We start from the raw sequence: 12327 nt of genomic DNA on the forward strand, positions 1-12327 counted from the left end.
TTATTTGGATTATGTTGTTTGCTTTTTTGTTCTCTTCCATTTATAAGTCCTCAGTTTTCCCCTGTTTTCTTAATGTTAATAAATGGAAAAGTGTGTTTATGATATTTCGTTCTCCCAGTTCTTTAATTTCAGTTTACTAAAACCACAAGTCTGTGACAATCACAAGCAGCTTTTAAATAATACCATATATAGATGGTGCACAGTGTCATTCACACAAACACTAAACACCATCATGGTGAGACTTATTAAACTGAACGTCAATTCTGGGAACGTCAATTTACGGTTTTTCCCTGTAAATTTTACATTCCTTTTCACTTCTAAAAATGGTATTTCACCGTAAAATTGTCTGAAATACCTATTACAGTTTTTCACCATATATATTAGGGGAACTTACCGTTAACCATTTAACAGGTTTTTACTGTAGCATTTTCACAGCTTTTTACCATTAAAATTATGGTCATTTTTTACAGTATAGTTTTTAATCAGCTGAACAACTGCTTAAACTCAAATGGATACCTGGACAATTTTCAATCTGGTTTCCGAGCGCATTACAGCACAGAGACAGCACTCATTAAGATAATAAATTATATTTGCTTTAATTCTGATTCTGGCAAAATATCAGTGCTGGTACTACTAGAACTTAGTGCTGCATTTGACACTGTTGATCATAACATACTTCTAGAGAGACTTGAAAAATTGGTCGGGCTTTCTGGGATGGTACTCGAATGGTTCAGGTCATACTAAGAAGGGAGAGGTTATTATGTGAGTATAGGAGAGCATAAGTCTAAGTGGATGTCCATGACATGCGGAGTCCCACAAGGCTCAATTCTTGCACCGCTCTTGTTTAGCCTGTATATGCTCCCACTAAGTCAAATAAGGAGATAGAACCAAATTGCCTATCACAGCTATGCTGATGATACCCAGATTTACCTAGCCTTATCTCCAAATGACTACAGCCCCATTGACTCCCTCTGCCAATGCATTGATGAAATTAACAGTTGGATGTGCCAGAACTTTCTTCAGTTAAACAAGGAGAACTGAAATCATTGCATTTGGAAACAAAGTTGAAGTTCTCAAGGTGAATGCATACCTTGACTCTAGGGGTCAAACAACTAAAAATCAAGTCAAAAATCTTGGGGTGATTCTGGAGACAGACCTCAGTTTTAGTAGTCATATCAAAGCAGTAACTAAATCAGCATACTATCATCTCAAAAACATTGCAAGAATTAGATGAATGAATGAATGAATGAGGCATTTATATAGCGCTTTATTGTGTATTGCAATACACCCAAAGCGCTTTACAATCATGTGGGGGTCTCTCCTCAACCACCACCAGTGTGCAGCATCCACTTGGATGCTGCGACGGCAGCCACAGGACAATGGCGCCAGTGCGCTCACCACACACCAGCTACAGGTGGAGAGGAGAAAGAGCCAATCAAGTGGATGGGGATTATTGGGAAGCCATGATTGACAAGGGCCAGTGGAGGGAATATGGCCAGGACACCGGTGATACACCCCTACTCTTTACGATGAGTGTAATGGGGTTTTTAATGACCACAGAGAGTCAGGACGTTTAACGTCTCATCCGAAAGATGAGATTTTTTAGATGTTTTGTTTCCAGTCAAGACTTGGAGAAACTTGTGCTGGAGCTGCTGCCAGGATTCTGACTAGAACCAGAAAATCTGAGCATATCACACCAGTCCTCAGGTCCTTACACTGGCTTCCAGTTACATTTAGAATTTATTTTAAAGTACTTTTACTCATTTATAAATCACTCAATGGCCTAGGACCTAAATACATTGCAGATATGCTCACCGGCGAATATAAACCTAACAGACCACTCAGATCATTAGGATCGAGTCAGTTAGAAATACCAAGGGTTCACACATAACAAAGGGAGTCCGCTTTTAACTGTTATGCCGCCCGCAGTTGGAACCAGCTTCCAGAAGAGATCAGATGTGCTAAAACATTATAGCCACATTTAAATCCAGACTCAAAACTCATCTGTTTAGCTGTGCATTTGTTGAATGAGCACTGTGCTACGTCCGAACTAATTGCACCGTATTTTATGTATAATCATTTTCTATTCTTAACTGTTTTAAATTAATTTTAAATCAATTTTTTTAATTCCTTGTTTTTATCGTTGTGATTTTTTTTTTTAATGACTATTTCACTTTTATGTAAAGCACTTTGAATTACTGTGTATGAAATGTGCTATATAAATAAACTTGCCTTGCCTTGCCTAATGACACTATCCTTAAGTTAATGTACAGTATGTGTGTGAATGTTCTCAGTGTGGTTGTTTGAGTCCTAGTATGCAGAAGTAAATGACATGAATCGGTTTTGTGTTGCTCAGTTTTAGGCTATTGATCTGTGTTCTGTCCACAAGTCATTTGCTTGGGGATTGTTGGTATCATGAATAAAGCTGTCTAATGCATTGTTATACAGTATAATCTTGACAGGGATTCATCCTGTCTCTTTTGGTACCAATGGATATAATTCCAAGATTGGAAACCGGTCACTTTAGGGAGATATGAAGTTCTGCCCACTGCTTTGACCAAAATCGATTGACCTTGTTCCAAAGTCACTCCCAAAACAGTTTTTAAAAATATATATATATTTGTTAAAGACATATTTCAAAAGCTTAATTTCGAAAGAGACCTACCTGGGATTTCTGCGGGGAGGACAATATAATACTTTTAAAATTAGCAGCGTGTTTTGTCATTTGTTTTATTGGATCAAAAAATCATTTAGTGGTTCTCCTTAACTGGATTGGAAGAACATTAAGGAAAAGCCTCCAACATATATGATCCATATGTCATGTTTTTCTTTCTTTCTTTCTTTCTTTCTTTTTTTTTTTTAAAATAAAGTAAAATGGCTGACCCATTTGTCTTGCTAAGTGGATTAGCTAACTTTTTATTTATCATAAATACACACAAGTCTTATTTTCTCTCTCTCTCTCTCTCTCTCTCTCTTCCTTTCTCTTTCTCTTTTCCTACCTCTGGGCCCCAGTTGGCTGTGGCATCTCAGTCCCTGCCCTGTGTGTTTCGGATTAGTTGTGGGTGGGTGTGATGTGGGGCCGGGGACCTTGTACCTCCAGCTTTGACCTGGATTCCTTGCCTCTGGCTGGTTCAGCACTACATGTCTTGCTTTTTTAATGCTTCACATATTAGATGATATACGTACATTTACTGGAGCATAAACAAGGGAAAGAGGGGGAAGAAAAGAGGGAAAGCAAAAAAAAAACAATTATACAGACATACATCACACACACACACACACACACACACACACACACACACACACACACACACAGGGTAAGTGTGACCTGGGGGCCTGGGCTTTGCACTGGGCTGGTTCCACACTGCACGTCACGCTTTTTTAATGCATCACACACTAGTTGACATACATATACGTCTATCACAAATTTAACAATAAATGCAGGAAAAGGAAAAAAAAAAAAAATAGGGTAAGCATGGCATGTGTGTGGGAATTTGGGACCTGTGGCCCGCAGCACCTCTCCTTGATGGCCCAGAGGCAGCCTTACAATACCTTACCATTTATAGCTTTATTATTATTATTATTAATGTGGTTGGTGTCGTTATTATTGCTACTATTGTTATTATTATTACTATTTGTCCTCTTCTTGATCCTCCAACCTCCCCCTTGTTCCTGATGAATGAGTTTATTGTTAATTATTGCTACTCTTACTAATTATTAATTAATACTATTATTATTGCTATTTGTCATCTTCCTCATCCTACAACTTTCCCCTCATTTCTGATGAATTGAGTTCATTATTATTATTATTATTATTGTTGCTACTACTATTACTATTATTACTTATCACCTTCCTCATCTTCCATCCTCCAATTTTTATTATTATTAATGCTATTATCATCATTATTATTATTATTGTCATCATTATTATTACTATTATTGTTTTCTACTATTGTTATGTCTGTGGTACTTTTCTACATGTTACTTTATATATATACCAGTTACACTTACACACACACACACACACACACACACACTCACACTCACACTCACTCACACAAATCATGTTGGCTGTTATGTATGTTTTGTTGACCTTGGTTATTTTGTATTTGATTTGTCACCTGTAGTATATCTGTTTGCATAATATGAATATGAATGAGAATAATTAAAAAACACAATCAAACAATATTTTCACACTTTTTGGAGACTTAATAAAACACCTGGACTGGAATAAAAATATTATGTTCCATCAAGTGCTTTTTTTTCTTCACACATCATGTCTCATATTTTTCTTCAAGCATACTCTTCACCTTGTCTTGCATGTCCATAAATGTTTAATAGAACTTTATTATGGGCAAAAATGTTGATTGTGGAGGCAGTGAGCCACAGCTGTGGGACAGCTGTAATTTGAATGTCCTGAATTATTTAAAAAAATTACATAAAATAAAATAAAATAATTGTCAGCATAGTTATTATGATTAAGATTAAAACAAATGTTATTTTAAATGTAAATGTAAAATGATTAAGATGAAAATGATTGAAAATTAAGATTGAGATCTGGAACTGTGACATGTAAAGTAAAAAGAAAATCTATACATAAAGGACATTTTAGAAAAATTGGAATTAAGACATAACAATAAAGTATTAACTTGTGTTGAAACAAAATCACATTTTAATTAGCTGAAGAGACACGGTTTTATTATTGTTAACCGTCAAAATAGCCTAGCAAACATTGTACATTGTGGAACATTGTGGTTCTTTCTTCTGAGAAGATAACATTTGGAATATTTAACCAAATTTTTTAATTACTGTAAATCTTGACAACAAAAAGCAACATCGCAATCAAAATATGTCTAATGTCTCCTCCTTGCTGCTGTTCCAAATAAAAGCGCTTTGATGCTGAAAGCAGGTTTTTCCATGATTTCCTCTCGCAGTTAACACTGTGTTGTCTCCACTCCAGAACGCGCAGTAATACGAGCCAGCGTCGCTGTACTCCAGTCTTGAAATGGTCAGTGCCACTATATCACCACTCACCGACCCAGAAATTCTACGAGGGGTATCGGGGTCTTTTGTTGCCTTTGAACCAGCTTCGAAATACATTAATCGTTGGAGAGCTCCCTTTGGTGGAGCTCTGTAGCAGTGGATAACGCTGGACTGAAGGGTTGATGACTCCACTTTGCATTGGATTCGAGCAGCTCTACCACTTGCCTTAATTATCCCAGGATCGTAATTATCAGGGTACGTAATTTGTCCATTTAAACAATCTAAAACCATAAGAAGCCATTAAAATGCGTTGCGTGTGTACACGCAATAAAACACTTATATTATCGTACATGAAACACAAGAACACGCTAAATAAAAGCTCAAGAACAGCAGTTCAGCACCTCGAGCGTTTTCTGTTAGAATCCGTATCGAACAATACACCGATAAAACGGTAGGACTGTAAACTATATTTACGTAGCCTATAGCGCAAGTAGGCCTATACAACAAAAACTGTTTGGTTTAAAATGTTTTCAAGATAGCTGAGAAGACGAACCTCATGAGAAAAGCTGAAAATAGCCTACCACGAAATAAGTGGAAATGCCTTTTTAAAGTAAAAAATCTCTGAATAATATTGAGTAATTGTGACTGAGAAATGTTAATAATTATAGGAGAATACTAAAATCTCACCTATTAAGGCTACAAACAACCCAAATGTTATAATTCCAGACAGTGCCATGTCTGCGTCTGTCGTTCAGGAGTCTGAAGAATTATGAACGGCATCAGCCAATCAGAAGGTAATGATAATGGCCTTGTGGTTTCCTCTTTGGTCATATCTCGTAGTCATCACACAAACTAGGCCTGAAACAGTCTGTATAAATGATGGGTGATGATGGGAATCGACATTCATTTAACACGTGCAATTTAAAACAACAATTCGGCTAAGCTTTGGGTTATAAGCTGCCTCTTCCTCAATAGCACCCTTCTTCTTTTTTCTTTGCTAAAATGGTATGGATTCAAATCTGTGAAGTTGTTTTGAGTAAAATTCAGTTAAAAACATTTAATAATGATACTGTGATATAATTTGGGATGTCATTAAATTCACAATGTGTATTGAAAAGTCTTTTGTGCTCTGTTTTAAATGATACTCATGCATTTGTTCAGTTTTGTTTAGTAATCCATCTTTTGTATTTTATCAGCTTTTGTAACTTTCAGATTGTTTGATATATATACAACTCAAGTGAAAAAGCTTAAAGTCAGCACCCTGCTGCTACCAGAATTTATTTTCACCACACAAGGACCAGTGTTATATTATTATCATTTTTATAAGATTTCATTTTAAATGTACCTTATTCATTTTGTTGTTTCTGTCAGTTTGATTGTCTTTATAGGTTTTTATTAATTTGTATTTTTCAATTCAATTCAATTCAAGTTTATTTGTATAGCGCTTTTTACGATACAATTGTTGCAAAGCAGCTTTACAGGAAATTAAGTTTCTACTATACACATACACACATATATACATACATGCATACACATATGCACACATGCACACATATATACACATACATATGTGAAGGAGAAACCCAATATATTTAAGTTATGACAGACTTATTTCAGCTTTAGTGTTTGTTATTTTATTACATTAAATGAAACTAAATGAAAGTGACAAATGTTGCCTTGGCAACTGGCTCAAATAAAGTAAGTCTGTGTTTTTCAAGTTTTTTAAGGAACAAAAATGTATAAATATTTTTATGTTTTTAGTTTTTAAGCTAACTATAATAACCCTGAGAAGGAAAAGTAATATTTCAAGCACTTCATCAAACTGAACATCACAAACCCATTAATGCCCATAATCCCTAGACAAACATTAACAAATTTTATCTTTTGAATTATCTTTTTAATTAATTAATTAAAAAAAAAAAATATCATTATCTAAAGTCAAATTAAGAACTTAAACAGGAAATGACAGTGCAAGTATATGTTTGCATTCAACATTTGCCAGTTTATGTACAGGATGTGAGTAAATCTTGTCACTGTGGCCGCTGCTTGTGTCCCAGTAGGCGCAGAAGTAAACAGCAGCATGATTCTCCTGAGTGTTGCTCAGTTTTAGATCATAAAGCTTTGTTTTGTCCACTGTAAAGTCATTTGCTTCAGAGGTATCACGAGCAACACTACCACCTTGACTGATATAGAGTAGCCTCGATGGGGCTTCACCGTCTTTCATTTGGTACCAATGAATATAGTCTGAAGAGCCCAGACCAGTCACTTTGCAGGGCAGATACACAGTTTTGCCCTTTCCCTTAATCAAAACCTTTGGACTTTGATCCAAAGTCACTCCCAGAACTGCTGCTTTGATTAAACAAAAGCAAACTTCAATACAAGTTTAAATTCTTAAAATTGTATTATTATTATAAATGTCACTTACCTGGCATCTCTAAAAGGAGGACAATATAAATGTATAAAAACATCATTCATCTAGTGAAAAATGTTTATACTTGGTGTAATGCCGTCTTTGAGGTTTTCACACTGCTTTTGTATGAACTTCAAAAATGGGGTGCTGATGTCATTTCCTGAAATGGAGTTACCTTAGAAACCATGTTTAATCAAATTCAGCATGAGCCTTTTATGTACATGAAATTACTTTGAAGTATAGCAACATAAACTTTTTCAGTTTGACACATTATCCCCATCTGTAAGATAAGACAAGTTATCAGAGAGATTTAAAAAAACAAACAAATAAATGAAGTGATTATGATGATACCAATGCTTAAGGTTATTTTAATGAATTAAATTTTTATAGTATACTATGTCGGAAAACAAGAGATGTGAAAAAATAAATGAAAAATAAATCCGGTACTGTACAGACTAGTACAGTACAGTCATGATAGACATGATCTACCATCCAGAAAGTGTCTTAATTTTGAACAGTGTCTGTTATAGCAAAGTTATTTTGTAAAATAAAAAATGTAAAAATAAAAACACTGACATTTTGTCCAATTACTGATCTGTAGTGTGTTTTATCGATAGGGTTTTTGAACTACTAAGATTCTTAAAATATCACAATGTGTGGACAGTTATACACATTTAAGTCGATAACAGATTTTGCTGAAACTTTACATTAAGGTCTCAATTGTAAACATTGGTTAATGCATGAATTAACATGAACTAACAATGTGCATATATATGTAGCATTTATTCATATTTTTTATGTTAAATAATAAAAATAGTTGTTCGTTATTGTTCATGTTACTTCAAAATAATAATAACCTACAATTTAAAAAAAAAACTTTCATCAACTAAGATTAATACATGCTGTAAAAGTATTGTTCATTGTTATTTGGTATGTTATCATGGTAACTAATGTATTTAACAAATGAAAGCTGCTTCACATTGCTAAGGCAAAAGTTCACTGGAAAAGGAGAAATGTAAAAGATAAATGTCTCCCTCTTGAGTTATTTGGGTGTCATTACAAACAAATCTAAAAATGGTACTGTATAGCCTACTAAACTAAACTGAAAGTGCTTTTAAATGCTACCCTGACCTTTATAAAACACGTGATATTTTCCATTCGTGAAAATGAACCACGACTCATATGAACTATTCTTTATTCACTTTACAGTTAAATTAGCACAGATATGTACATCACAGAAATGCTCTACAGTGAAGCTAACAATACGAACACAGGAGTGATGCTGTTTTTCGTGTCAGAACCAAACAATGAAGACAATGATTACTCTATCAACCAATTACATATATTGCATATTTTTTTAGATTTCCCGCCCCAAATTTTCCCACTCATCATTGGCTTAAAAAATATAATGTTGAATAAATACAATTTCTCCAAACATAAAACATCATTCACAAATTAATATTTCCACGTCCATATTCAAGGATAAGTTCTGCATTTATGTCCTTGTGAATATAATACACATAATGTCTGTAATTATAGGGAGCTACATGTTGTGTTTTGCGAAGCTGTATTAGCCAAGTGCAATATTTCAGATTTCTTCACAACATTTCTCATGCTGTAAACTCAACACATATCCATATTCATCAAGAGGACTTTGATTAATTTGGCATAAACACTGAAAGTCTCGGCCATAAACTATGTCAATATCAAATATATGCCAAATACCACCACCATAGCCGCGCACGGCCAGCCGTGAAACTACAGAGAACACTAACGATGATGCAATGTCACATTTATATCTGAAATATCGCAAAGAAAACACCTAAGTTTTGTGTAACACTTAGAATGGTTAAATAGATCATATCACTACAAATTCTGATAAAATTCGCTGCAGAGCAACAAAGTCAATACAATACACTTGGTGCAGAGAGGATAAGGTTACTTTTTTGTCTTTAGAGGGGAAACTCTCACTTTAGTTCTTCTTTAGACAGACAGGGATTACATGTGGAGGTCACCAGAGTTCCAACAAAGCACACATCAATTCGTTGCTGCTCACAGGTAAACAAACAAAAACAGGGATTTTATCTTGGTTTTGCGAGAAAGGGTTGACCATACTATCACGTCATGCTTGGTTATTTTCTTTATGCTCTGAGTAGGTATTTGTGTCTCCTCTTGCTTCGTTAGTCGAATGTGTTATTTCCTCTTATGTGGTATTTGCCTAGTCTGATTGACAGCTGTCATCAGTACATTAAGACTTCATGTCAAGTGGCTCTGTCTGCAAACGTCCAGATCCATGCGCCTTCTGACCACATGCTGAACCCATTTACTCCAGACGCTGTGTAAAGTTTTCAGGAAACAGTCCTTTGTGAGCCGAGGTGCCATGCTGTAGCCAGTCGTTCTCTCTGATGCCAGTGAGCCAACCGGCATCCTGAAGAAAGATCAAAACGAGCATCAAAATCAGGTTATGATTATCATAAGAAAAGAGAATAACACAAAAGTTAAACATTCAAGACAAATCAAACCTGATCTTCAGCTAGCTCTGTGGGTACTACCAAAACAATGTCTCCTTTCTTCAGCTCCAGTTCGTCTGGGTTTGCTGCTTCAAAGTCATGCAACGTTTCAACCTACAGGACAGCATAAAGAATAAGAAACGTGATGTACATTAAAACTGTGTTCATTTTTACTACATTATTCTGATTTGTCAATAGCGCCATCTGGCGGTCACATGTTTCCTATGATTGGCGCCACTTTCTTTCAGTCTCTCTTTTCACAAACGCATGCGGCGCCATCTTGTGTCTCAGTTATCTATTGTAGTTGATCGAAGAGTAGCCTACTGTATATTTCTGCAGTGTTCCTCTTGTTGCTAGGTTGAATGTTTTGTACACTGTAATGGGCTATTTTTTTCTTAGAGAAAGCTTTAAGGGTACTGGATATCCACTTTATTTTTAAGCTAACCGCTAGTGCGCTAAGGCTTCCAGATTCAGCTGCTTCAGTTGGTGTATCTCTACACAAAAACAGCTTATTATGCTGCTTGATGTTGCAAATTGGTAGGCTATTATCATTTTATGTTAACTTATAATCGTAATCAGAAACAAATGATTTTACAGTTTACTGCATTTTGTATTCTTTTAGTTACAGTTTACCAATAATATTTTATGACCACATGTTTATTAATTTGGCGAGTAGCTGTGCAATTAGCCGAATAATGTGCAGTCAGAAGGTAATTATTGCAAAATAAATGTACGACCATCCTTTATCCTTTACTTAAGTGGTGTTTGCTTTATATTCACCTTGAAAAGGTATCCAAGAGGCATTTCAGAGGAGACATCTTTGGTTGTCTGGCATTCTGTGATCACCCCATTGTCACTGGTTGCTATTGGAGATGAAATATCACCATCACGGTCATCATCACCCTCATTACTAGAGGCAGGCTCAATAACAACAGAAGGGATAGGCATCTTTTCCTGAGGTGAGGGAAAGAAACAGCATCAATCAACATGCAGCTCAAGTGACAAACCTAAAGGTATGCAAGTACATTTTTGACAAGTAACTTGACACACTTACATAATACACATGAAACAGACCACACATATATAATACATAAGAAATGTAATAAATTAAAAACAACTGAATAAAAGAAAAATGGGTAACACTTTACAATAAGGTTTCAATTTTTTAACTACATTAGACAACCTAAACTAATAGTATTTTACAGCATTAATTTACTAATACATTTTTTAAAATCAAAAGCTGTATCTGTTGACATTGGATAATGTGCTGTGAACTAATGTGAACAAACAATGAACAATTGTATTTTTATTGACTAGCGTTAAGCCCTTCTCTTGCACAAAGACTAAATGAGGCTTTGTTGTGGAATGTTACTGAAAAATAATTGTGACATTTCACACATAAAAAGTCAGCAAAACAGTTTTGTTGTAAAGCATTTTGATTCAATTCTATGTAACAGCCCAGAATGGTTGCATAAAGAAACCAGGGTCTTGTCAAAGGCCTGCATACCAAAGTGCAGAATCACAGGTGAATATCTACCTCCTCTTTCCCATCGTTTGCAGCACCCTCCTTACTGGTTTCATCCCCTGGTTGGGGCTCAACATTATCAGGAGCATCTCCTGGTTTGGGCTCAATATTATCAGGAACTTCTCCTGGTTGGGTGTCAGCCTTATCTGGTTCATCTGTTGGTATGGGCTCAACATTATCTGGTTCATCTCCTGGTTTGGCTTCTAGTGAACTGGCCTCTTCCTCTGGTTTGGCATCTATAGTCTGGAAGAGGTGCTCAGGAGTGAGAGCCAGTGTTTGAACACTCAACACAAGCCACTCATGTGGATGGATTGGTTTACGGCACCACAGAGGGGAGCACTCAAGAGTGTCACAATGAGGGGTGCAGGGACCAGTTTAACTTCGGAGGTTAAAACTGTCCCTGATGTGGAATGGCAAGTCAGTTCTCAAAAAAAAAACGGACTTGAGTTTCACCAAAAGTCAAGTATTTTGGTTCGGGAAATGTTTAACAGACGGCATGAAGGAACGGGGGTCATGATTCACTGCCTACTGGATGAAGCAGTATGGGTGAACATTCCTCAGATCATAGTGACTGTATGATCTCAATATACATGTGAATAAGTCGTCAAAATGTTCAACCACCACCCAAAAATAACTGTAAAATGGAACCCATTTTTGACCTGTCAGCAAGTATATAAATAAATTTTAAAAACCCATTACAATTCAAAACTGCTGAATTCAGATTCAACTAAACATAGATGCATAGATTATATTTACACCTGAACATTTATACTCCACTTGCTTTGTTACTTAATGAGCTTAGAATAAGGGAATGTAAAATTACTGCCTGTTACGGTGATGTAAGAATGGAGTCACCATGGAAACCGAAAATGGTGATTAGAGGGGTAATAATAGTCATC

The 12327-nt window shown here is 35.7% G+C and overlaps 1 protein-coding gene and 2 long non-coding RNA genes across 7 annotated transcripts in view; 1 reads left to right on the forward strand and 2 right to left on the reverse strand.

Annotated features, from left to right (window-relative positions):
- Positions 1-4685: 4685 nt before the first annotated feature.
- On the reverse strand, positions 4686-7492 carry LOC131527272 (uncharacterized). The gene is made up of 3 exons (XR_009267620.1): positions 7409-7492; positions 5671-7329; positions 4686-5264 (listed from the first exon to the last, which is right to left on the reverse strand). It is a non-coding gene; the product is annotated as an uncharacterized LOC131527272 (long non-coding RNA).
- A 1079-nt stretch (positions 7493-8571) lies between these two features.
- Positions 8572-12327, reverse strand: part of amph (amphiphysin) — a 35435-nt gene continuing 31679 nt past the window's right edge. For 3 of the 4 annotated variants that reach the window (XM_058744654.1, XM_058744637.1, XM_058744646.1), the window contains 4 exons: positions 11441-11671; positions 10684-10857; positions 9916-10017; positions 8572-9821 (listed from right to left, as the gene is read on the reverse strand). In XM_058744654.1, the coding sequence (XP_058600637.1) occupies positions 9717-9821; positions 9916-10017; positions 10684-10857; positions 11441-11671 (612 nt within the window). In that variant the 3' untranslated portion in view covers positions 8572-9716. The remainder of the gene's footprint in view (positions 9822-9915; positions 10018-10683; positions 10858-11440; positions 11672-12327) is intronic. The other variant, XM_058744662.1, reaches the window with a different exon arrangement.
- The window catches only part of LOC131520505 (uncharacterized), a 34928-nt gene continuing 32763 nt past the window's right edge, over positions 10163-12327 (forward strand). Inside the window, exons 1-3 of one of the 2 annotated variants that reach the window (XR_009266080.1) lie at positions 10163-10440; positions 10693-10916; positions 11464-11602. This is a non-coding gene — a long non-coding RNA (uncharacterized LOC131520505). Of the gene's footprint in view, positions 10441-10692; positions 10917-11463; positions 11603-12327 lie in introns of those variants that run through there. The other variant, XR_009266079.1, reaches the window with a different exon arrangement.

Source organism: Onychostoma macrolepis, chromosome 02 (genome assembly GCF_012432095.1).
Source record: "Onychostoma macrolepis isolate SWU-2019 chromosome 02, ASM1243209v1, whole genome shotgun sequence".
Classification (NCBI taxonomy): domain Eukaryota; kingdom Metazoa; phylum Chordata; class Actinopteri; order Cypriniformes; family Cyprinidae; genus Onychostoma; species Onychostoma macrolepis.